This window comes from Micropterus salmoides, unplaced genomic scaffold, assembly GCF_014851395.1.
Source record: "Micropterus salmoides isolate LMB-PRFRI ecotype aquatic unplaced genomic scaffold, ASM1485139v1 Ms_hic_scaffold_5, whole genome shotgun sequence".
Taxonomy (NCBI): Eukaryota; Metazoa; Chordata; class Actinopteri; order Centrarchiformes; family Centrarchidae; genus Micropterus; species Micropterus salmoides.
In genome coordinates, this window is record NW_024044237.1 from 31176269 (window position 1) to 31203618 (window position 27350).

Here is a 27350-nt window from a genome sequence, read left to right on the forward strand (position 1 = left end):
AAGTCCGCTCCTGCTGGGTTCAGTGTCTGTTTATGTCTCTACGATAACCTGCCTTTTATCTGAGAGGGTCAAACTGAAGTCAGAGTCATCGGTAGAGCTTGCATGATTACGAGCAGATGACAAGAGGAGTGCTCACTTCCTTGGGAATGAGCATGTATGGGTTAAGCTGTTGACTGGTGATAGTTTAAAAAAAAAATTATTTACCTTGCTGAACGTTTGACCTACTTGTCCCCCTCTGTGTGTGATGTTGAGATGGTGCAATAAGCATCACCAGATGGCCAGACAAGAAGTGTGAGTGTGTGTGTTCAATGCTGCATTCCAGTCTGTGCTGCATAGACTGCCTGACCTATACTGTGTAGACAAGTCGTGCAAGTAACCCACATGCTCACGCGCAGCTCCTTTTAAAGCCTCTGCCTACAATAACAGTCCATCTTGATCGCGTTACATGCCCGGGCGTGGTGGAAGTCCACAAACCTGCTGTACTTCAGTTTCACATGTGCACTTCATCTTTTTGCAGTGCAGTCACTCAGGTCAGTGAGTCAGTCGCAGTTCAGAGCTCCTTCCTCATCAGTCTCCAGCCACCTGAGCTCGGCTGCAACTTAAAAATATCTGACCTTTCTTGAATCAGAAGCCAAGAAGGGACAGTCCCACCCAGCATGCCACACCAGGGGGGAAAACCAACAAAACCATGACATCAAATAAGTGTAGAGGCTGCCGAGGCGGAGCTATGCAATGAGTGTGAGCAGTCAGAAGAAAAGGGGGAAGGGTGCATCGGGGTCAGGGGGTGGAGAGGGATGGGAGGGGGAGGGGAGGCTTTGGCCTCACATTTTAAATTTCTAGGCAAACCAAATTCCTAGATTTCAAACACTACCTGGAACCACAAGAGGGGAGTAGTAGGATCAATTAGAATGTTGTTTATTTTAGATGCTACAAATAATACCTTACAACAGGCATGTGTCATGGAAAGCAAAGAATGAGGTTGTCATTCCTAACAAATTTATACTGCAAGGGATTTCATGCAGGTTTGCAACAATCTGTTGTTTTTATCAAGAGACTACTAGTTAAATATTTTTTCAATTTATCATTCAGTAAATAAAATGTCGTGTGAATAGTAAAAATTGGTCCAAAACTCAAAGATATTAAGTTAAATTCTTTATAAAACTGAGAAAAGCAGCAAATCTTCACATTTGGGAAACAATTTTTGGGCAGTTTTGCTTGTTAACTGGCTTAAACGATGAACTGCCAAAATTATTGTCAATTAATTCTCCATCGATCCAACTACTCAATAGCAATAACGTGGATTGGATTAATTCTTCATCTGTCTGAAGGTGTGCGAATAAATAACTCATCTGGCTGTAGGTGACAGTAAGAGTAAGAAAAAAGGAAGAGGGGTGTAGTTGTGTGTGTGCGGGTGTTCTTCCTCACCTCTTGAAAGCCTCTGTTGGGTTCCTCTCACACTCTCCAGGCTGCAAAGTGCTCTGCACAGCTGGGTCACGCACCTTCTCCTCATATCCCGGCACCCGCCCACTGTGGCAGATCTGAGCCACCAGACCTCGGATGAACCCGCCGACGCACAGCGTGTCCGAGTCGTCCGCCCGGCAGAAGTGGAAAGCCAGACTCTGCTGGTGGAGACCCCGGTGTGTTCCCTGGGTCGATGTGGGCCATAACAGCTCTGTGCACACTGCAGTTTTCCCACTACCTGGCCCCCCCACCAGCAATACCCCCCAGGAGCTACCTGACTTTGCAGATCCTGCTGTCAGGGTGCCGGGGTTGGACGCACACCCGCCGGGTGTCAGTGGTGGCTGCTTACTGGGAGTGCTCGTCACTCCACTGAGGTTGTTGGTTTTCTCCTGGAGGCAATGCTGGATCTTATGGAAGACCCACTCCCGGCAGTAAAAGCGCTTCCCCTGCAGCAAACTGGTTTGGGCCATTTTGATATAGTGCAGCTGTTCCACCTATTCCTCCTCTTCATAGGGGTCCCTTCATTCTACCCCTCACATTTTCACCTCCAACAAATGTCAGCAGTAAACTCGAACATACATTTTGTCGGTTGAAAAAGTGACTCTCAGAAAGAAGGTTGCAGTCTGGATGTCCTTGGTGTTGATGTTAAGAAGATGCCAGAGTGACTGCAACTTGAGCAAAATAAGTGAAGGAAGCAGAGCTGCTGCAGAAGGCTGGGAAAGCGGCAGAGCTATGGTGAGTTACAGAATATCTAGGTCAAAATAAAAAAAATAAATCAAAACTGAGGCTCAAACCATAGATTTTCCACCAACTTTTTCCACAGCTTTCCCACTGGTTGAACTGAGTGCTCCTTGTTATTATGAGTGTGTTGCTTTAGCATGGCGCTGGGTATGACAGGGCACCCGGCTCTTGAGTGCATCCACTGGCAAACTCAAAACACCGCTTGATACAATTAGCCATGGGAGTTGCTGATATATTTCCGCTGATGCATTTCAGATGCTACCGGGGGTGACCAAAGCGCGTTTCCATTACATTAACATGGCAGAGACTGCCAGTGCCCAGTCAATTTCTCCAATAACATACTAAACCTGGCTCTTCCCCTGGAAAGCAGACACAGAAATTAAGGCTAAATTAGGACACATATCAAAGACAACTTTATGATTTATGCTGATGCACAATTAACCATCTTACCAAAAAAGTTGTTAGACTTAAGTTGATAAATTACAAAATACAAAATGGATTAATAAACAGAATGAACAGAAATCAGTATATTTATTGGCTTTATGCACATTGTTGTTACAGATATTTTCCAACCTACAAAGAAGGGTTAAGCTATTCCTGCAGCCACAAAAGGTGGATATGTTGGTTTTCGGTGCTTGTATCCTCCACAACCCACATCATCGCCTGCTTGCCCTGCAACATAATGTTTGGCAGAGGTTCGTCCAGTTTCTATCCACTGATCCCCCCTTCCTTCCTATGTGGCTTTAAATCCCAAACAGTCCACATCCGTCCTGAACTGGGGGGGGGGGGGGGGGGGTCCAATCGAGAGGACCCCCTTTCCTGCACTTACAGGGGTCGTTTACATGGGTGGAAGTGGAAGGTAACCCCACCTCAAAAGGGTGTAATGGCTTTTAAGGTGACAGAAAGAGTTTAATCCGGAGTACATGATAGTCGGTGATTAGGAAATGCTGTTAATTGCCATGATGATGGATCTTTAGGAGGAAAGGGCATGACATTTAAGAATCTCTCGATTTGTGTTGCTTTTTGGCTAACTACAGTTTAACCACCGTTTTATTTAGCCCCATATCACTGCCTATTGCTGCTTCTTTATACTGGAGCAAATGCAAATATTACCAAGCCTCTCCAGCCAAACACACACACACACACACACAGTCTTGATGGTTACTTTGTAACGCTGCCAAATAACAAGGTTTTATCATTATACGGGCTGCAACTGCTACATTTCCACCTTTCCGTTTTTTAAGGCGCACCCTGCAGCCAAAGCTTAACAAATAAATGTTCAACATATCAATAGCCAGTTGTGTTTTGAGGCGGAAGGCGACAAATAATCTGTCAGAGCAAACGACACGAATTCACTCCAGTGACTGAAAAGGCAGCACAAGTCTTTTGTATGGCCAGACAAACCTCACCCATTTCAGATGGGATTCAATTTACACCTATGGGGGCTTTTAAAAACCCCCATACAGACTAGCGAATAGTTGCATGCTTTGAGGAGAACCCCCCCAAAATAGGCTACACGTTAACGTTAAATGTTCCCTGTCGTGTTATTGCAGTCTACTAAAACTGTTCCCTAAACTTAAATTCAGCCAAGTGTGGAGCGTTTCACTATTTTCGCTACAGTTTCAAATGACTCTCACATCCCCAAACGGTTTTCCCCTCACCTCTCGCCGATTCCTCTTGGTGTTTTCGGGGGGTTGTTGTGTCCGTAGTCAACACCCTTTCTGTCCACGTTAAAATATTCAGATAAAACATTCGACCGTTTCCTCCGGTGCAAATCAAAGCTCAAATTTCTGCATTTGAGCAACGTTCATGTCTTTCTTTGAATCGGTCTTTTTTTTTTGTCGGTGTCGGCTCCTCCTGCTGCCCGACACAGATACACAGCGAGCCGACTGACTCTCCGCCTCCAAACACTACATTTCTCTCCACTGCATGCAGAGCACACACGCCAATGATCGGCGCAAGGTCTTGTGGGACTTGGAGTTTTACTCTCTAGTCGCCATTAGTAAAAAATATAATGATGTGATCCAATATTTCGTTCATTAAATGTGTAAAAATATTTCCAAATAATGTACTATCTTCTGGGGGAATCATAATTTAATGAAAGTCCTTGTCATTAGTAGAAACATTTTTAATATTATTAATAAAAGTTCAAATTAATTACACAAACACTGCTCATTTGCATACAGCAATACAGCAATCTGTGCTTATGTGTTTTATTATTCCCGGGAGTAAATCTGACTGAATCACTCTAAACATTATTATTTACACTGGATGTCTGAGAAGCACAAGGATGAAATCCAAAAACTAATTAGTGAGACAGTTTCCTTATGTGCCAGAGTTGTTGTAACGCATATGTTGTAAATGCCAGTCCAGCTTTAAAGTAGAGGATGCAAATGATTAAAATATATTTAGAAAAGCTGTATTTCATGTTTGTCCATCTGTGAGAAAGTATATACGTTCCTGGGTTAAATGTTGGCATGTTCTTTGATGGCACATTGAAATACGTCTTTTGGAGTTGACAGATGCAATAGTTTGTCATTAGAAACATTTTGTAAAAGTTGCTGGCGGCGTGTTTTAAATTCTGTCCAATGTTTTTTTTAGGAGATCCTGTGTATTTGCAACATCTGCCAAGGTTGTTGATGAATGCGTTTAGACAGCACTAAAGATTGATCATACAACATTGGACAACCGAGAGAGAACCTACTCTTAATCAATGTTATCTAGTACTCAACAGAATTGTTGCTTGTGGAAAGTTATCATTTAAGATTTGCCAATTTTATTAGAAAATGGAAGAAGTAGGCCTACTGTATGTGCTGCATATTGAAGCAGCCTACTACTATTATTGTATCCCCTAATACCTTCACAATTAGATTATTTATACGTATGTTTATGGATCTGCTGGGAAAAATGGATAAGAATATTCCCAGGTTGTTCCTTCCATTGTCCAACTGTTAACTGTGATGTGTTTAAAACCTCACAGCTGACACGCCAGATGTTGTCATTGTTAGTAAGCAACAGACAGGTGTGCGTTTTGGATTTAGGGTTTTACCTTTAATTAATAAATAATTTGCGGAGGCTTTCCATCTTGCAGCCTGAATATAAAAGCCGATAAACTGTGTTTTTATTTGGCAATCTCTCAGTAATGTAAATGGAATTGGTGCTAATTTATTTTGGAAATTACAAATAAAAGTTTGGGAAGCCTTGACCCTTGAGAAGTTCAGCCATGTCATGTCCCTTTTTCCAGTTGTGTTGCATCACAGCCGACCATGAAACAAAACAGCTTGTTCTTTTTTAAATTCAAGTTAAATTCTGTGAAATCTGATTATTTTGACTTGCGGTTTGCTGTGTGTCTCAGCCTATGAGCACAATTAAATTTGCCACTATAGACATGATATACTGCAAGTGAGCAAGTTCAAGCCAAAATGTGAGAATTTTTGAAAGTTGTCTTTCTTTTTCTTTCCCTTCTAGCAGGGATGCACATGGGCTTTGCAGGTTGATGTGTTTTGATCTAACTGAAGACTGCTGATCTTACAACTTATTTATCACTCCCTGAAGAATTACTTCAGGAACTATTTCTTTGAGGTACAGCTGCAGTAGGTTGAACTGACAGCGTTACCAGCTGATGCTGTCTGTGCTCACATGAAGATAACCCAGTCTTGTATTGAAATTCAAATTGTGTTTCCTGTTTAAGGTTACAATTCAATTCAGGCCAACATTAGATTATGTTTAGGCATCATAGAGGTGATTGGTTGGGATTAGGGCTGTAGTTTGGTTCAGGTTAATGTAAGGGCAAACACAAATCAATGTGCAAACACTGTGGACTGAGACAAAAACATTGAGAGAAAGCATACCAGCCAGTTGTTCTCTCACCTAAATTCTGTTCATATTCACTTAATTTGCAACAGCAAGTACATTTTCAAGGACACGTAATACCGCTTGGATTCAGTTTCCCATTACCATAACGTGGACATGTTGTAAATTAACATATCTGGCATGTCGCAAAATTAAACAAATCAGTAAAATGTTCATTGACAACATATTTCTTTTCCTCAAAAGTATTTGATCTTACAATACAACCTTTTAGTAACTACGGCATTGTTACACTTTTTATGGTTATGTTAAGGCAGTCACTGCCAAGTTAAGGTCCTGGTTTAATACACAAAACAGAAAGTTTGCAGTGACTTGAATCTCAAGACTCAATGTGTTAATTAACATTTAACCGAAACCATAACCATAACTACTTAAAACGAACCACCTGGATGCAAAGCTCGACCTCTGGTGTCAAAGCTTGTAGACCCAACAACACCTTCCGACCAAAGCGCTGTGACTCGGTGGCAGATATAAATGCAGCATTTTAGTTTCTCAGAATTTTTCCCCTGAACATAATCCAGGCAGAGATTATGTTCAGGAGACAAGGCTGTACCAGTCTGCAAACTCTACAACAACATGAGGGGTGGCTAAATCCTCAACTACACCCTCACATATTGTCTAGCTGAGAAGTACGATGTTGTTGTTTGATGAAGCACAATGACTGTCTCAATCTGTCTATATTGTTTTTGTTTATAGTGTGTATATATGAGTTCTCTATACTGAAGCCTGTGCCTGATTTTATTATTGTATTATTATATGAGTAAGCACATAGTGAGCAATGTACAATCCTGAGTAAAAATTCCTAGTATGTGTACACATACCTGGCAAATAAAGCTGATTCTGATTGTAGATTGACTCAGTGAGAAGTATGATTGTGATGTGATTGTTTGCTGGATGTGTTGTGAAATAATGGAAGAAGGAAACCATGTGGAGGACTCTTATAACATTCCTAATGCAGAATCTAAATGTTCAAAGCCGGTGACAGTTATTTATTATGACCAACACATACAGCACAGCTGGAATCCCATCGGTGAAGCGGGCAACTAGGGTAAGCACCAGGTTCCTGTCGCTTTCTTGTGCATTAATTAATTGATTGCTAACAGAATTGGCAACAAGAAAGTCTGAACTATGAAGGGTCCTGCAATATTATCTAATCTTTTTACCCTGTCTTTGGGGGGGGCTTTGTTGTAAAATCTAGTTTTAAGAGCTTAATTGTTTTTGTTCATTAGTGGTCGCATTCTGCACATTGCTAAATAAGGGGGTCAACTTTTACACTTTTTGCTCCCAGCGCTCCCTTGCAGGTTAATTGGGCCATGATATACAGTACATGAGTATATGTCAGTACAGTACAGTGCATGTTCTCACCTAAACAATACAAGTGTAAATACATTACATGTGGACAACATTTTAGAAGTTATAAACAGAGAAACTGTAAGCCAAACATTAATACATCTGAAAATCCAACAGTAATATGCTCATTACTGAGTTCCACAAGCATATTTGAAGCACCTATTGGAATATTGACGGAAAATTATAGTGATCTTTTTGTCAAGTTTATCAAAGAGAAAAATAAGCACTCGAAATAGAGATGATAACAGCGTTGGAAAAAAAAACTATTACAACAGCAGGATGCCTGCTGATTGGGGAAAACAAAACACTCTCTCTATACTTACCAGCTGTCCGCCGTCAATTCCGTAACAAATCAAGCTTGATTCCCTGCAGAGCGTTTAAAAAGGAAAATATTACATCAAGGACTCACATTATTGAGCAATGTGTGAACTTCTGTCACTGAAAATATTTAGAGGTTGGTGTTCATTCAGTTTCTGTTCTGCTGGGTGTGTAACCTGTTGTGGTGGGTTTACCATGCAGAGCGGGGAGCATGGAGGTGCCCCCTGTGGATGCGGAGAGGAGATAAACAAATCCATATATTGAACTGCCCTCCAGAGTTATCACAAACACAGATTGACCTTAAATGATACTTCATCTGCTAATGCCTGCTCCTCAACAAATATGAACTGTCCAGGTCTTGTATTTCACCTCTTACTCAGGTAGGGCTGCAACTAATGATAATTGTCATCATTGATTAATGTATAAATTAGTTCTTTCGTTAAAGGTAACAGCTTCAAATGGCTTGTTTAACCAAAGCAACAATCAATAATGAAAAAGATATTCCCCACACCACTTGTACATCTGGAGCTCAGGATTTCCTTTGTTTGACCAACCAATAAAACTGGCCTTCAAGATGCAGTTCTTCTGCAGAGGCTGGGTACGTTTTGTCAAAACTCAATTAACATTTAAAATAGGCATATTGATACATTGTTTCGTTAAATTAAAGAATAATGTTAATGTTAATTTCTTAAAGGTTTTTTCAACCTATGAGTTGCCAAATACATACTTTACTACAGGAGTCAATGTATCTCGCTGTTTGACTTTCCACATCAATTTGTGAATAAACACTGCATAATCAGAGCACTTGTCCATATATTTATGTAGTATAAGAAATCTAGGCTAACAGTCCGTCAGCTTTGTGAGTTTATATCAGTGCTGTGACGTCTCTCAGAGCACACAAACATTGTTAACATCTGACACCTGCCTATCATAGTAATGTTAATTCAGAAATGTCTCTGCTACACATTATTTTTACAGTTTTTGGGCTACACACAGCAACCACGGTTACATTGTCACTTGCCTCCATACTGCCTTTCACTGTTTACTAACCCTGTTTAACGACGGATTTGTGACGTCGAACATGACTCATTACAGAAAAATTGGAAAAGGCTAATTCATCTACTGGCAATAGGGAAAAGAGTCAATCCTCAATTTTTAGCACGTTCGATTTGTTCGATCAGTTGCCTTGATTAGTTACTTTGTGTTATTGCGTGACTTTTGTCTTTCAATAACAACAAACAAAAATAACAAAGTTACACAATAACACAAACAAACTAACTGACAGGCAGCAGTAGACCAGCAACTCTTGTGTTCCGCAAGGTAAAATTAGGTTTTTATCAGTGGAGGCTGGTAGCTTTGACGAGAGTGATATGTCTCTGTAGGAATCCTTTCCATAATGTTGTCAGACACTTGTAATAACATTCTGAGCCTGTCAGTGGTAAAAACAAGCACTTTAGTGGACGTACTTTGATGGGGTGCAATTGCCTGCAAGGATTACGTTGCGGCCCTATTTCCCTGTTGGTGACTACAGTGAATTTGCTCAATACTGAACAAATTTCAAAAAATGTTGTTTCTGTTGATTCTACTTTGTTTTAAATGAATTTGCAGATCCAGGTGGGATGAGGCATGAACATAAGATTGGGTGATACCAGGAAGTTGTAGTTTTTTGTGTGCTTACTTTTCAATAACTAAATCATGCAGAACAAGTTTAACATTTTGAAAGTTTGCTGTAGCACGTCAACCTTTTTTTAATTTCCCTCCCATCCAGGCTGTGATTGGTCGGTTCATGAAAAGTAAATATCAATATCAATTTTATTTATATAGCACACTTAAAACAACCAAGGTTGACCAAGGTGCTTCACAGGTTAAAATACAACAACAAGACACTACTTACACAGTAAAAGTACATCAATAAAACATTATAATATACAGTGTATGATATATAGTGATATTAAAATTGCTCGAAGGTAACTCGAAGGAAATGCCAAAGAAAAAAGATGTGTTTTTAACAGTGATTTAAAACGTTCGAGAGTTGGGGCGGTTCTGATATGGACTGGCAGGTTTTTTCCACAGGTTAGGGGCAGCTACACTAAAGGCTCGATCGCCTCGATCAAAAGTGCCACTAATGCCTATCGGTGAGTCTCGGCCCACTTCAAGCACTGCTGTTGAGCATTTGTCACGCTGTTCAGGTGCTATGTGCCACTGTTGCCAAGCAAGCTGCTGCTCTGTCTCTTTGGCTATTGCTGTAGTGCTGATGGTAATCATTAAGATGTAGTTTAGACCAACGGTGGTGTGCGAGAAGGTGGGACCTAAAGAGAAAGGTCAAATGCTGACTGTAGAAAGCAAAAGCCGAATCCCGGACATTTTAGACTATTTAGAAATACCGGCCTGACGCATTTTTTAGGTCCCAAAAAGAGGACATATCCTGGAAAAGAGGACGTATGGTCACCCTATAATAACTTCCCTTCATTCCTTAACTTTTCATTTTATGCAATCATCAGGTCAAAATTTCAAATCGTCCAATACTTCAGTTTGTGACAAATTACCTGCAAAACTAATTTATTCCTATCAGCCTCAGCTGTACATTGTCATTGTGAGTATGTTAGCATGCTGATTTTAGCATTTAGCTCAAAGCACAACGGTGCCTTAGTACAGCCTCTCAGAGCTGTTAGAATGCAGTCTTGTGTTTGTTGGAAATGTTCTGCTTTATCACCAAGCACTAGAACTTGTGTTCATTAAAGTCCGTTTCACAGATCTTCTAGGGATAAGAATAAACCCTACTCATAGGCCTACAAGTATAGGCACATTTTTATACCACGTTGCACACAGCCACACACATTATGTGGCCAGTTCTTAGAGAGTGCTCAGCAAAAGACGAATACTCTCCAATCTGCTTCCAGTATCAGCAGGAGCCAAGTTACAAGCTCACTCCTCCCCACAGGATAACTGCAAAGCCACACGTTGCTGTTTATTCCATTTTTTTACACTGAGATTGTTGTATCCCCTTCCACCACGCTCACCAATCCGCCAAATACACATAATCACAGTAATGTCTTCGTCCATTTGCTGAATAAATACCAACTGGTCTAAGTCATGGTCCTCAGGAGACTAAATCAGCATGAGTTACCATGATTGTTCCCTGTTTTGTGAATATTGAGAAATATTCTCTACCTTGTTATTAACAGCATGATGACGCACATTTGGTGATTGGGGTTTGGCTGGGAAACACTAGGTTTGCTTTAAAAAACTGAGTTGGACTGGTCCATGTCTTTTCTGTTTTGTGTATCTTCTTCTCTCTGACTTGGCTGCTGCTCCAGAGTGCTGTAACAAGTAAACTATGGATGGCGATTAGTGTGGTTTAGCATGTTAACAGATTTTTTTGTTGCTGTAATTGTTCCTCACTAGTCAGCTAAGTAGCAGGCTACTGTTTCAGTGTGTTTATTTTGGGGGTTGTTTTGTTATTAACTTTTTGGCGTAAGTCTTTGTAATGTGGATGTGCTTCGAGGAAGATGTCTTTGCTAATGCTCTTCAATTCATGCCATTACTTTGGAAATCATATTAGACATCTACAAAAGGTGTATTATTTACCGTGGTTAGCTAGGCCTAATGTCGCTTTACAAAGATTCATATTGGTTGTTGCACAGTGTTTACAGTAACAGAAACACAAAGAAGTAAGAGGTTGTTTGCGCAACCGAATTTGGTGGTGACACTAAAATACTTTTTTCCATTTGTTACTTTGAGAGTTATAAACATTTTTTCCTAAATCTTTTCTCTCTCTCTCTCTCTCGTATCCAACATCATCCAAATGTCAGTAGTATTTTTTCACAGCAAACACTTTTCATGGCAAGAAAAACACGAAAAAATGTCATTGATGATGCATGTCCTACTAATATTTTATCAATTATGTGCATATGAATTGGAGTGGAATGGTATGTCACGCAGGTTTTAAGCTTTAACAGATTTAACACAAGACTGATGAATGCATGATGGAGTAGTAGTGCAATTTGTCAATTAGTCATAAAGTAGTATCATATAATTGGAAAAGATTAAAACTCTCCTTTTAAAAATATGACATTTCAATAATGGTCTAGTAGACATATCACACATTTCCCCTAAAGTAAATATCTAAATATGCTTCCAAACTCCTGACATATTTATCACCATATCTCTCTGATCTGAGGAACGTTGTGTTGTGAAACACAACATAATTTTCTGCTTTCAAATGCCATGCAGCTCAGTAGCCTTGAAACTGCCAAGTGTGCTCCCTCATTTTCCAAGGGGTCACTCATCTGAATCATGCAGTTTGCCTGTCAACTGTTTGTGTATAGGCCTGAGGTAACTGAGCTGGGAAAACTTGCCCAATCTGACAGGGAAAAAAAGAAAATCTCTATTTACTCCAAAGGGCTTTGGGCTCTACAGCCATCATAGAAACATATTCTGACAACCTACTTGAGTGAGTAAAAAGCAAACAAAAAATACATATATTTCCATCATTTGACAAGAAAAATGTATCTAATGAAAACACCTATGTCAGAGCATTAACGCAAAGTAAATGCAATAAAACGAATACTTTCTGAATATTCTCAGAAAGGCAAATTGTGTGCTAAAGCTACACATCTGTCGATATATATGTGTGTGTATATATATATATATATATATATATATATATATATATATATATATATATATGTGTGTGTGTATATGTATATATATATATATATATATGTGTGTGTGTGTATGTGTATATGTATACATATATATATGTGTGTGTGTGTATATGTATACATATATATATATACTAGCTAAAGAGAGAGAGAGAGAGAGAGAGCGAGAGAGAGAGAGAGAGCACGAGCACAAATAATTATATAGAGCACAAATAATTGTATTAATTAATATTTTACTTGTTTTATTTAAACCAAAACAACAAATTAAAATGTTTTGTAGAGCTAAGGAGCTCACCTGTAAGAAAACAACATTTTAAGGACTCAATTAAAGACAGAAATTGAGTGATAAGAGGATGTTTTGCAGTGTATTTGCTTGCTGGTGATGTTCAAAGCATTACATTGCATTTAAGCTGAGCAGAGCACTGTTTTGTGAATACAGTATGTGCCACCAAGAATCACTTCAGTGAAATATTATTCTATAAATAAATGGACACACTAATCAGCTGTGAATGCTACCAAGGTACATGCCAGGTTTCATCTGTTTTCACACAGCTTATCATCATCCACAGTAACAGAAATTGATCATGCATCTGAGTTAATTCTGCACTTTGTGGCTCATGATCACACACACACACACACACATATATATATATATATACACACACACACATATATATATGCCATATACCTGCCATATACATATAGATATACATATATATATGGTATGCACACTTGCATACAAATTGCCCCGTGCTGTGATTGCAAATTAGTGGTTACAGGCTTGTGGCTCCGGGTTCCTTGATTGCCAATTATGTTTTACTCAGCCTCTATTCAGAGACTGAGTGAAGTGGTGTTGTATGAGTTATCACGGTCAGCATCCTCATTGTTCATTATTACCACATTATCATTCTGGGTGGGGAAATATTGATTTTGCTTGTCATTGTGTAGAAGTCATTCCCATAATATGACGCAGTATTTGTTCTGCAGGAATGTGTGCCGACATTTTGAGAGGCAGTTTCTGCGGCAGTGGCCCCCCTCCCCCAACACTATTGTCTACTCACCTCACTCTGGTGTCAGCCATACTATATCAAATGAAATGCTATGTCAGGACACACGCACTCATCACTCATTTGTATGCACACGCACACACACATTTATTCACATCTCCTTGTGTGTCGTACATGGTTCGTTACTTACTGGATTATGATTATTTCTGTTTGTTGAATAGACCTTTTTCACAGCAGTTATTAAAAAGATTAATTCCATGTAGGTGAGCTAATTCCAGGGTCCTGGTATTGTGCATACAGGCTCACAGTCATGGCTTAATGGGACACTAAGACTTTGTCTACCATTAAGATTCTACATGGGAACACTTCTATTATATGAAATGACATTTCATTCAAGACTATGTTGGGGGGGGGGAGCCCAAATACTTCAACTCTCAGTTCTGTTTTGCTCTCCACTAACTCCTCTGAGAAATATTTGGGTGTTAGCCAATAGATACCAAACTAGCTAATTGCTAACTGTGTCTGTCTGTCTGTCCAAATGGTCCTGTGCAAAGTTGTGTCATTCTGTTGAACAGCTGCTGCTGCAGCTGGAAACATTGCTTATAAGTAAAATGAGAGTACCCAAAAACAGTAAAGTTACGGGCTGTAATACCAAAACAATGAGCTACAAGACAATGCTCCGAGCTGGAGGTGAGGGGAAATACAGAGTCGGGTGATAACTCTTTGGGGGTTCATCAGGAGTTTGTAACTCCTTTCACATTACTCGTTTAATCCATTGTTAATATTTAAAAAGTGACTGGTGCAGCTTTGAGGTGGCAGATCAGAAAATGCTCATATAAGTAATTCTTCTAAAACTTATAGCCTATTTTGTTTTGGAAGACAGCAACAACCTCTTTTGTTCATTTTACAAAATTGCATTGGTGGAAAAAAGATAATCATTCTATTAATATGTTTTATATATATCAGAATGTGACACTATAGATGTAACATCTTTTTGCAACCTGTTGGCATAGTTACATGTTTTAAGAATACTAAATAAGATGCTAAGACTAAATACATTTTTTGCTTGTTTCATGATAGCAGAGACTGGATGTTACAGGTGAACCTATTCAGGGGATAATGTTTTGATATTTCAATAAATCACCAATCATTAAAGTAGTTGTGACCGAACATCTGGTATCTTCATGTCATAAGGAAGACAATGAAGCTAATTGGTTTGATGGGAGTCAAAGGTCAAGCTGAAGCCAATTAGAGACAAATCTAATTCAGCACAGATTAAAGAAATAATTTTAAAAAATCCCAACTAATTTATCACAGAGAGAAACACACTTTATTTTCTCCCCAAAATACTTTCTCTAGACACAACAACAAATTACTAAGCTCGATTGGTTCTATTGACTTTATTTCATCTATATGGGTCATGAACTCATGTCCCTCTACTTTAGGAACTGGTGTTAGTTCCTCTGCTATGGGCATGTCCAGCCCAACAGACTGGAACTAACAACAACTCTCTGAAATATTTATGTCCCTGATATGTGTGTGTGTGTGTGTGGGGGGGGGGGGGGGGGGTTGTGCACTGCATTAAAGCTAAGGTTCTTTTCTGTGTGCCTGCAGCCTGTTTCTTTCTCTGTCACCGTCAACAATATCTTGACTTCCCCGAGTTTAGATGGGATCTTATCATACTTCTTTCAAACAATAAGCAACATAGTGCTTATTGTGGATTATCGTACATTTTTTAGACTGTTGAGTCACAGTTGAAGTTAAAGAAGTCTGTTTGATTAAAAAGATCCCAAATAAAATACAATGATAAAATGTTATGTTAGGCAAGAAATACGTGCTGTTATGGAAATTTGTGAGAAGTTTGGCAACTTCAGACAACTGTCTAATTGTCTGGTTGCTATATATTGTGCCCTGTCTGACTTATTCTTAGTGACGCCACAACCTATCCAATGAGTATCTTTATTTTTTTACCAATAGGAATGGTGGCCAAAACTGTGAAAATAACACCCAGATTGTAATAAAACAGAGGTGTCAATAACAATAAAAATCTGTTTCCTTTCTAATAAACAAACCAATACTGTCAGGAATGGAATGAGCCGAATTAATACTCTTTATCAACACATAAGGAGCACCTCAGCTGCTGTGAGCTAACTTGTTCTGTTCTCAAGTTCAACACTAAATTCTCATTGTAAATTCATAACCCCTCTGAATAATTGATTCTAAAAAAAACACAATAAGGCATCTTACAGCTACATGTCATCTACAGAAATCTAGGACATGGAAATTGACTCACGAACACTGTAAAACAGTTGATACAGTTTGTGCATCATTAATGACAAATCTGCTGAAGGAGATGATAGAGGTGAGCAAGGTATGTGATGTTTCTTCCTCTACCGCTGCACAGGGTGGGTTTAAAAATATCATCCTGTTGTGTTTCTGTTACATAACCACCACAGAACAAGTTACATTCTTCATTCCTATTCTCTTCTTTTATGAATGCTGAGTTTCATGCTTTTTTACTCAGTGGCCCAAAGGTTGGACCAACTGAAAAAATGTCACTTTCTTTGTTTGTGCAGGGCAATGACACCCCACAAATAAGACATTGGCTTTTATTACATTCTTTGCTTCTTAAATCTTACTTCAGATATACATGTGTAAACTGGATTTATCCAGGTTAGTGAGCAAATGCATGTGTGAATGATGTTATATAGGCATTCATTTAATATCTCAAAGTCAAATAATGTAATATTTCAACAACCACATTCTGGCGCTAAGTAACTTACTTGTGTTTCACTTTTCTCTTTAGCTCATAGAACAATTCATTATTATTCTAAAAGCAAAAGACAGGGGGGAACAAAAATAGACTGGATGTAGTAGTGTGTGATCCTTGTTCTAAAGCATTTATCTTTCTTGAGCTAACTAAACAGAGCGGATTAAACACATATTTAAAATGCAATTCCTATGTATTGCATTAAAATGACTTTCACAATAGCATACAATTCATATGTAATTTTGTTAGTTATACAAACTTCCCCATGAACATAAAGTTATCAAAAATTGAAAGTTAAATAAATAAAATAGTAATATACAGTGGTATGTTTTAATGTTTCCCTTGTTTTTTTTCTATCACAATAAAAACCAAAACATGACAACAGAATGTATGATACTGTCTCGACTCCCCTAGTCACACCTGGTGTGAGAGGGAGTGAGTTTTTGTTTCTGTTCTCGGTGAACGAGGCGTGCTCGGTGTGTCTGTTTGTAGTTCTCTTTTTCTCTCTATATTCCTCTCATTCTTTGGCTGTGTCCAGACTGCTGATCTGATCTTGTAAAGTCACATGGAATCTGATCTTTTCCATTCTGGATTTGGGCAACAGTGTGAACAGTCGAATCGGAATTCATGTAACTCTGACGTCACGCTAGACCGACCCTCTTCACAATTCTGCCTCACGTAAATACTTCTTGTCCAAGCGGAAACAGTAGAGAGAGAGAACTGTAGGGCTTGTACGTACTGCACAGTGCTAGAAATTTCAATGAAGTCAATAAAGAACACAAAATTGTGAACATTTGCTATAATGAGAAGAAATACAGGAAATCAGGTGAATTTTCCTGTGAAAATCGGGAGGGTTTTGCAAGTATGAGCTAATCTCTGTGGCCTCTATGTTTATTTCTGTACAGTACCGTGCTGCGTGTAATGTTGTATTATTCTTTTGCTGACGCTGGTCACTCACCTGTCCGCAATCCGCACACCTGCCATGCCAGTCAGCTCCTCCTGTTAAGCTCAGGCCTCGCTGGATGGTTGAGTAATACACAGTATGTCTTGTGTAAACATCCAGTTCTGTTACTTACCCATTAATCGGAACTTTTGCCTTTTTGCTTTGTTGCCTGCCAGCATACTAACCTCTGTCTCTGTCTTTACAACCACCTGCCACTGGATTCCATTCTCAAACTTCCCAGAGAGCCACTCTGCAACACACCATGTGGTCTACAAACAATTCCACTCTCCAGCCAACCAAACTCGCTAGCTCACTCCGACCACACCACTCTGTACGAACCCCCTCCGCTGGTTACATATTCTGTGTTTAAATAAACTGTTTCTGTCTCCACTCTGCTTCTGGGTCCTAGCCACCAATCCTGACAGACACATAATTGCTATGAAAGCCTGTGTGCTCTGTCTTAAAATAATGTCCCTAAATTGGCTGTTTATGACACTTGCTGGAAAGAATGCTTGATTAAATGGGATTCTGTGAAATTAAACAAAGGAAATTTTCATTTTGTTGTCTATTTCCCCACTTAACATTTCTTCCGGTGAACAGTTGTCTGTGTGATTTTATGACTGTGATACTGGTTGTTTAAAGGACACACACTCTCAGCTGAGGCTGCAGTTTGTGTTTGTGGAGGCCATAAAGTCAATTAGACTGAGGTTTCGCCAAGCTTTCCTGTTTATTGTACATCCTCTTTTGAGAAGGAGAGTTTTATGGATCTGATGCACTAATGCAAAGAATTCTGAATGAAGTAGTATTTGCATATCATAATACAGCTTGCACCATCAAAAGCAAAACCATTCAAAAGCATTATGATTCTTTGTTAACATCCAACCTTTTTCCACTGCAGAAAATAATTTATCCATCAGTTAAACGAGTCGTTTGGTCTTCGATTCAGCCTTCAAAATATTTTTTCTTCACAAATGTAATGCAGTTTTTCTTGTTTGAGGGAATAAATGTCAGTATCTGAAACAATAGAATAAGGCAGATGCACTTATAATACTGTAAGAAAGTGGCATATATGTATGGTGGTATAGTGGTAGTGGTATATATATATATATATATATATATATATATATATATATATATATATATATATATAATTAGGACTTAATAATAGACAAAATAATATTTAAAATATATTTTGCAGACAACTTAATCCAAAGGTTGGTTAAACCAACAAAAAAATAATAATAAACCTGCAACAACAATATTTTTAAGTTGATTTAGTTGCTTATTTACACATCCAGCATTTATGGAGAAACACTATCATTTAGCCAAATTCATTTTTTGGTTCACCTGATGAATGTAAGCTCTGTTCTCTACCAACTCCTGAAGGAAATATATTGCTCATTAGCTCCCAAATGCACAACTATATTCATCAGCTAGTCGCTTACTGTGTCTTTTTGTTGTTTGGCACTGATCATGTAGTATACAGTGTGTTTTTAGAGCTTTGTTGGCTTCCTAACTAAAAACAGTAAAGAGCAGAAACAATGAGCAGAAACTCACTATAAATCTCCATAAAGTGGAGAGAACTGCAGATTCAGTTGATAATTCTCTGTTCATCCCTACGGGTGACCCCTTTAACATTGTCACATTGTTTTCACAATGCAATTTGATACATTGTTATTGTATAAAATATTGATTATAGTTGCTTTATGGATTATTTGCTGGAGATGGAGAAATTACCAAAACAAGTCCTTATCACTTTCTTACATATTTGCAGATGTATTGCTCTGGTCATGGCTGTTGATAGCACAAGGTTTCTAGAGGGTTTGCTTTGCAGTAACCTTGCAACAAATGGCTAAATTATCCAAGGTACCAGCAGACCTCATGCATTCTTTGGTTAACCTCTTGCTGTCACACACAGTCACACACACACTCACTCAAGTGTGCACTGCCCAATGAAGTTCAGAGGTCACCGCACTCTGAGCAGAGGCTCTTAACTTTTCTTTTCTTTCTTCCACTTCGACTAATTTGTTGATTTAATGACTGCTGCCTTGCAGGAGGAGTTGGCTTGCCGGAGGTTAAAAGAGGGGTAGTTGAAGTCATATGCAGTAAAACGTCTCATAAATGCGTGTGTTGAAGTCATAAAATGCATCATAAAGACTCTTTGCAGTTAAAAAAGAAGCTGGATAAAACAAGGAACTTGTTATACTCTAGATGCTGGTTTTGGTTCCGTGACAGTCAGGGACAGTGAAAGCCATCATCCTGGTCTGTGAATCGAAATCTGTTTCATTAAAAAGCTCCACCACATTTAACGTTCCACATACTGTACTGCAAGAAGAGTGTGTGAGATGGAATGGGAAATGAAAATCAATCACAAATGATTTTGCTGTTAAAAATCCCTCCCAGTCTCCCTCCCAAGCTCTTATTTGGTTCATAGCACTTCAACATGACATCATTCTGAGTAGCTGCAATATTTTGCCACACATGTAGCTCTAATAGCTGCAGTTTAAAACAAATTGTTTACTGTAATGCTGGCAATAGGCATTTAAGATGATCCTAATGTTGGATTCAGTATAAGTTCCATAGGGAAATCAACTAAATGTTTAAATGCAAATGTAGTAATAGGAATGAGTTAATTTAGTTTAATCACGTTGTTCCATTAACATAAAAAAGAAAACACAACTGAGAAAGTAAGATTTCATTCCTTTCCTCACAGAGTTGAACTTAAATGAACTTATTAAATTAAAGTAGATGTTTTTCATCTGTGTTGCAACCAACCCATGAGCTGTGGGAGTGGCTTGCTGGGAGGTTACAAAACAAATTATATTATTAACTAATTGTAATCTGTCTCGAGCGTTGCAGTGGCGCAGTGGTTAGCGCTGTCACCTCACAGCGTTTGCATGTTCTCCCTGTGCTCACGTGGGTTCTCTCCGGGTGCTCCGGCTTCCTCCCACCATCCAAAGATGTGCAGGCTAGGTGGCTCTAAATTGTCCTTAGGTGTGAATGTGAGTAGTTGCTTGACTATGTGTGGCCCTGCGATGGACTGCTGACCTCTCCAAAAGGGACTAGTGAAAAATCAAGTGAGTCATTCAGAAGATCGCATATTTTATTCCACTGCATGCCGCTCAGAGTAATCTCAGTCAACAGCTCTCTCTCTCCTCTCGCACTGTGCGCATGCAGGCAGGAGTGAGAGTGAGTTACTATAGTAATGGGGATGCTGTTTGTCTCTGCCACTCTAAAACTTCATGACAACAAAGTGCGGTGGGGTGGTAGATAAGTGCCAGGCTTAGTATGGATAAGGCACTCACTTGACTGTATTGGAGACCAGAACTTGTTTTTTTTGGAAACTCATCTTTAGTTTTGAATATGGTGCCTTTCTCTGCTGCAGTCCCGTGCTGTCATTTATAATAGTGTACTTTTACATAAAAACCTTGCTCAGTGTTGCAAGATTCATTTAAAAATCGATTTAATTCCTGTAAATGCATGCAGCATGGTTTCTCTGTTCCACAAATAAGAAAGAATTAGGAACTGCTTCACAAAATGTAACCTGGAAGCCCAATTGCAAGAAAACAGGGACTTAATTGACTTGAGAAATAAAAAAATGATCTGCAACATTCGCAAGCTGGTCTTCTTTCCAGCTCTCTCTGTTACTCCTCCCCTCTCCCCCTGAGCGTGCTTCAGCGATCCTCCAATGCATTTAAGAGAAGATTGCTCTGTCAACCTCTTTAAAGGTGGCTATTCACAGCGTGCCACTTCCTTCCCCTCCACAACCAATATGCAATTATCGACTAAAGTGAGCTCTACGCCGTACCAGGTGCTGGAAATTGTGTGTTTTGTAGGAATGCTATCCATTCAGGGTATATTGACATTAACTCCCCCCCCCCCCCCCCCCCCCCCCCCATGCTATTATGGGCCTTTTATAATAACGCAATATTATTCCTAAGCAGGTCTAAAAAAGAATGGCACAGTTTGGAAAGCATGTGAATTGATACTGTTGGTGACTTTGAGGACAATGTTTTCTTTGTTTACAAGAAGGTAGCCTGTTTTCCTCTATTGTTGTTTCTGTGCTAGGACAGGAGAAATAACGAATGATGAATAATAAACACAAAAGACACTGTTTTGGTACAACACAGGCCCACAGCCACCGCATTTACAGTATTAACAACTTATCAAGCATTTGATGCACCAACATTTATAGCCTTTATAACAAATAGCTAAACACCACTCAGAGGGATTGGTTACAACCTGGCAACCCAAAAACAGTTTTTATTAATGGTGTATAACTGATCTATAAAACAGTAGTAAATTAATAATCAATAAAACCCACTCTATCTCCTGAGCCACAGCCGCCACCCAATAAAGGGTGCCTTATTAGAAATCTCTCACCATAAAATAGTAATCAGCTATTCTCACTTGTGAACGATTTGTTTCTTCTCTGCAGTTACAGTTAGTGTGTTCATGTGAGAACTAGAAATTAGAAAAACTAGTTTATACATAATAATTTTGCCCTTTTTAATATTCCATTTTGGATACATTGCATGTGCTCTTGCATAAAGAAAACATTAGCTTATCTGAACTGTTTGTGAATGAACTTGATTCAACAAAGATATGCATTCACTGAATTACTCTACAAGCTCATAGACATGCAGCGCTGAAGATTGTTACTTTATAAAGTTGTTATTGCTAACATTTTAGCAAACAGTTACACGTTTACACATCAAGCAGACAGAGCAACGTAAGCACTCATTTGGAGTCATATTTCTGTCCAACTAAAGAAAGGAAGTACAAAATTTACACTTGTTTGTAACGATCAACTCTTGTGATCAATATCTGGCTTTTTAGCTGCTCGATGTTCCACTTTCTTCAGCAGCTAGTTGCTATGTAACAATACTGATTAGAGAGCTTTTAGTTATGCGAGTAAGATTTTCTATCTGCAACATTAATGTGCAGATTTCAAAATGCAGTTTGATACAACATACCTGTTCTCAAGCAAAGAGAGAAAGAAGGGCATGTTTCTGAGATTAAGCAATATCTTACTATATGCATGGCATTGCCTACAAATGTTGGCCATTCAATATTGTCAGAAGTATATTCCCAAGAATCATGTGGGGCACCATTGTTGTCCAACTTACTACCGTCATTTACATTTTACCCATCTGGGTCTGGTACAATGACTTTCCTTTGTATACTGTTTGAAACAACAATGCTGTACTCAGAGATGCAGAGTCTGCAGGGGCTTTTCTATCTCGTGTTTATTTTTTCTTGGACAGTGGCATCAGCCACCAACACTAGCATGCTGGTTAGTAGATGCACAGTGGCATTGAGACACTTCTTATATAAAGATTGCTTCTCGCTAAATTGTGAAAAGCTGCTTCTTGTTAGAGGACAGAATAGCTTCCCTCAAGCTGAATTGAAGAGAGCTCACAGAGTGCCCAGATGGCCGAGACTGTGTGAATGTTGAGCAGTGGAAGTGCTGAAGAAATGCCAAGTGAGCTATGGATTCAAGTGATGGATGTTTTTCCTTATGAGTTCAGAAAGAATGAGGATTAAATATCTTAAAAATAGTAGGACAAGGTTAATGTCAGTTCCAATGAAATGCAGATTTCTTTGTATGGTTCCTTTGACATCTGAATGTTACAGAGATCAATAGATTCAATTATATATTTTATGCAGATATTTCTGCCTCCTGAGCTGTAAAGTCTGGAACTGTGGTTGCAAGCCACCTAATGCCCCCATGCTCCTGCTTGACACCCGCTACTACAATTATTATTTTCATTAATTGCTATCATTATTACTATTAGGCAGTTGAGGCAGATGGCCACCCTGAGTCTAAGTTCTAAGTTCTGCTAAAAAACAATTTCTTGCCACTGTCGCAAAGTGCTTGCTCATGGTGGGAATTGTTCTCTGAAATTGGTCTCTGAAAATAATGTTATTAAGAGTATGCTCTAGACCTGCTCTATATGAGAAGTGCAATGAGATAACTTCTGTTATCAATCGGCGCTATATATATAAAACTGAATTGAAATTAATGTTTATATGTGTTTATTTCCATTATCTTTGTGGGTACAATTTTTGCAAATAATGCATATTAAAGGGTACACTATGAATTTTTTGACAACTACTGGTGCTATGGGGCAATATTTTAATGTGCTGATCCCCATTTTGTTTATGAGGTGACACAATACACAGATGCAGATAATGGCATGTGTGATAAGCTATGAATTCAAAAGAATGAATAGAGTAGATTTACACACATTCCTTAAACTTGCTTGCAACTAATTTAATTCATCTGCCTTGATGAGTTTCCTTAATTCATTTAATTTAATTAGCTTGGTATTTTGTTGAGCAGAAACACATTAAGTTGAATGAGTATTTTGATACAACATAATGAATAAGATAGTTGGTTAAATTTCACTTGAGGTGGAAAATTCAGTGGACGAGGCATCAGAGCATTAACAGATGACAGCACAATATGACAAGGAGATTGAGAGTGAATTGCCTTTGCCAACATCCTGATTGTACCAGACAATCAGCTTTACAACAAAAATACAGGTTTGGTGTGGTTGCTTCCCTGCTAGTAACTTGAGAGCACATTTAAATTTTTTCTTCCATTTACATTTCTTTCTTTTTTGAGAATTCTTAAAAACACTGTTAAGTGTCAAGTAAAACTAAATTTCAAGACTCAAAACTCAGTTGGATCTGAACGCTTTGAAAACTGATAGAAAACACGGAAGTCAGACAGCGTGCTGGTTCACGAGTCAAAATCTGCCATGTTCCTCACACCATCTGGTCATATATTATGGAGACCTGTGGGTGATATGTATGACATGTGGGTGTGTGGGTGTGAATGTGAATTGTGTGTGTTGAGTGTGTTAAGTGTGAGTTTATGTGTTTGTGCAGGAAGCAAAACCAGGACATATGGCCTGTGAACCTTCTATCAAAATAGACAAAGAAGTGGGGGAGAGGCTGCAAGTAGTGATAGTGAAGCTGTTAAACTGCTCGCATCGCTCATTAAAAACTTTTTGAATGAGCAAATTAGATCGCCGAGAGGTTCGTCTTTCTCACGTCTTCACACCCTCAGCTTCTTATTTTGTGCTGATAAATTAGACCTTCATACCAACCCTTTTGTCTTTTATAAACTAAAATTAAGAAAATGAAAAAAATCACCTGCAGCCAAGAAAGTTTTTATTATAGACAAGTTTTATTATTATTTTTATTTATTTTGCACATAAGTATCTCATAGCAAATTTGTACTACATGTCTATACAGCAGATGCAGTTTCAAGCATGAAATAACTGATTTAAGTTCTTGGTGATATACAACTTTTCACGCAAAATGCATCATCCACATTTGAGCATGAATGATGCACTGACTGACTTGCACTTAACTCCCAATTCCTCTCACAAAATGAAATCAATGCCTTCGTAATGCAGCATTATGTTACGTGTAAGTCAGTGAAACATCTCATTTACATAAACTGACAACACAAATCTAAGACACAAAAAGGAAATACCAAATATGGTTTATTATTCGATTATGTGCAGCGCTATTTTATCAAGTCTCACTAAGGCTACATTCAGACCTTTTTATATACAGTCTATGGAACAGACTGCAGGCTAAATCACCCAAATCCGATTTATTTTGCTCATATGTGACTCAGATCTGATCTTTTTATGGCAGTGTGAACAGGCCAAGTCACCTTGAATCTGATCTTTTCCAGTTCAGATTTGGGCCACTTCCATATGTGGTCCAAATCCGATAAAGATATGAACTTTGAAAATTAGACTTGAGTCTGGACACTCAGATCAGAACTGATGTGACTTTGATGTTACTCTAGAGAAGCTGTTGTCACAGTTCTGCTGTGGACGGAGCCGCAGGGAATGAAAAAGCTCCACAAAAGCCATAATTAAACATGTGGATCTCTTTCTTCTTTCTTCTACCTTGCTATCATCTGCTCACAAATTCCCTTTCTTCCACCTGAAATCCACCAGGTCACAAGCTCTCTTCTGAATTATGTGCATGCTACTTATCCGTTTGGGCATAGTGGAGAGAGAGACAGAGAGAGAGGGAGTGAGTTGTGGGGCAGATGGGTTGTACAGCGCCAGTAACCGTAATGAAAAGGACAGAAAGTTGTGAACACTTGTCATAGTTCGGGAGAAATGTGTCCCGTGAGAGGCCAATGAAAAATGGGAGTCTCCCGTGCAAATTGGGAGGGTTAGCAAATATGAACTACCCGGAGCTACCCGGAGCTAACATATGTGGCTCTGTTTACTTCTGTAGGACAGCATGCTGCTGCATGTGATGTCGTGTTATTCTTCTGCACATGCGGGTCGCTTTCAGTCCGCAGACATTTCACACTGGAGTCTGATATGGGCCACATTTAAGCAATAACGTGTACTGTCAAACAAATAATTGAGCATTAATTAAGGCCTGCAGTCTGAACTTAGCCCATGTGTGTCAGCTGGATCTCTGTTCAAAATAGCCAGATTACTCATCTACTTTCTGAGTCACTTACAGGCCACCATAACTTTGGACAAGCTATATAGATTTTCTTTCAGTGTTCCTAGTGGTCACTAAAAGAATTGTGCTAAAAAGTGCAGTCAGACAACAGATTGTAGTTTATTGCAAGAGTGCTTAGTTTACACTTGCTTACTTTTAAAAATGGACCATCATGTATATGTCAGTGGTGAATCAACAACAATTGATTAAGCCTTTACATCAATTATGAAGCAAAAATGCAGAACCTTTGCAGGTTCTAAGTTCTCAAATGTGAGAAATTAGAACCTGTTAGAACCATCTTTTATGTTTTATATTTAAGATAATTGGACTGGGGATTGGACAAAACGAGATGTGCAATTTTCACTTATTTCTGATGCTTAATAGAAAAAAAGTAATCACTCAGAGGAGAGGAAAGAGAGCTAGTAGAGGAGCCTTGCTGGCCCAGCTTGGACTTAATTCTGCTCCTAAAGAGCCAGTCTGGACAAAATGAGACTCAAGTTGACCAGACAATGGAATTCAAAGACTGTTGTGCCCACATCGTTACAGAGACCTGCACCATCAACATCCAGGTTCAAGCACTCGGTAGGTGGTCCATGTTCCGAGCTGTGAGCTGTTTACAATCACCCCAGATGCATATTCAAAAAATGCACTGTGGAATGTTCTGGGTGAATAATTGTATGTATATGTATAAAAATAACTGTATTGTTTTTTTGTTGTTGTTTTTGTATTTTATTTTACCATATTTTAATATAGGCCTTCACTTATTTGTATGTTGTGTGTGTAGCATGAAGGAACTACAAATTTTATTTCGTTATGCAGCCTTGTGCTGTACAATGACTAATAAACAACCTTGTACCTTATATAATAGTTTTGCAATGACTCTATCCAGATCAGGAATCTGCCAGGAAATCTGAAAATACCTTCAGCCCAAGAACATTGTTTGGCAGAAACATAAAATCAAAAGCTGACACAAATCTTTTAATAGTATGGATCTTCCTAAAAGATGAACTTATACATACAGTCATGTCTTTATATGCTGCACGCATGTATAATATATTATAGTGGAACTGGACCAGTGGAAAACAACAAAAATGCCCCCAAATTGCTCCCAGATTTTAGCCAGGAGTTAATGTTTGAAAATGTTAAACAAAAATGACAAAGAACAAGTTAGATGTTATTTTAGAGGAGGTCTGAGTAATTTGAAGTCCTGTTTTTTGTTTTTCATTAGCGTCACTCTATGTCACATGAGAACAGAGTGAGAGGTCATCTGACTGTAGGAGTCCTCCATCAAGTCCTGAATAGTGATTCAAAACAAATGAAGCTATAGTTTTTGCCAGCACTCCACCACATCTCAGTGACATGTGAAGTATGTGTGATGGTTCATAAGGCATCTATTGTCTGACTGCAGCTCAAGAGGCAAAAGACGTCAGCTTTACAGTATGAGTGATTAGTGGGCACAATCTGCCATTTTGCAAGCTGTTAACAAAGAAAAAATAAGGAGTAAGATAATAACTTCATGCTGCGCTATGATATGTCCTCTAGTTAGCAATGCAAAGATTTTAACTAAACAAAAGCACTCCAGCCACCAACAGTTATGTTTAAATATACCGTAAAACTTTGAATGATAGCCTGAATTGACCCTGCCTTTATTTGGGACAGGCGTCCATTTGGGACAGGCCTTTAATTCTTTTTGCACAAAACTGAAACTACTATGAAACAGTTTATTTATT

General features: G+C 38.8%; 1 protein-coding gene across 1 annotated transcript in view; it reads right to left on the reverse strand.

Annotated features, from left to right (window-relative positions):
• The window catches only part of ankrd50 (ankyrin repeat domain 50), a 37656-nt gene extending 33560 nt beyond the window's left edge, over window positions 1-4096 (reverse strand). Inside the window, exons 1-2 of the mRNA XM_038698685.1 lie at window positions 3864-4096; window positions 1426-2561 (exon numbers count right to left, since the gene is read on the reverse strand). Of these exons, the coding sequence (XP_038554613.1) occupies window positions 1426-1931 (506 nt within the window). The 5' untranslated portion in view covers window positions 1932-2561; window positions 3864-4096. The remainder of the gene's footprint in view (window positions 1-1425; window positions 2562-3863) is intronic.
• Between the last annotated feature and the right edge of the window lie 23254 nt (window positions 4097-27350).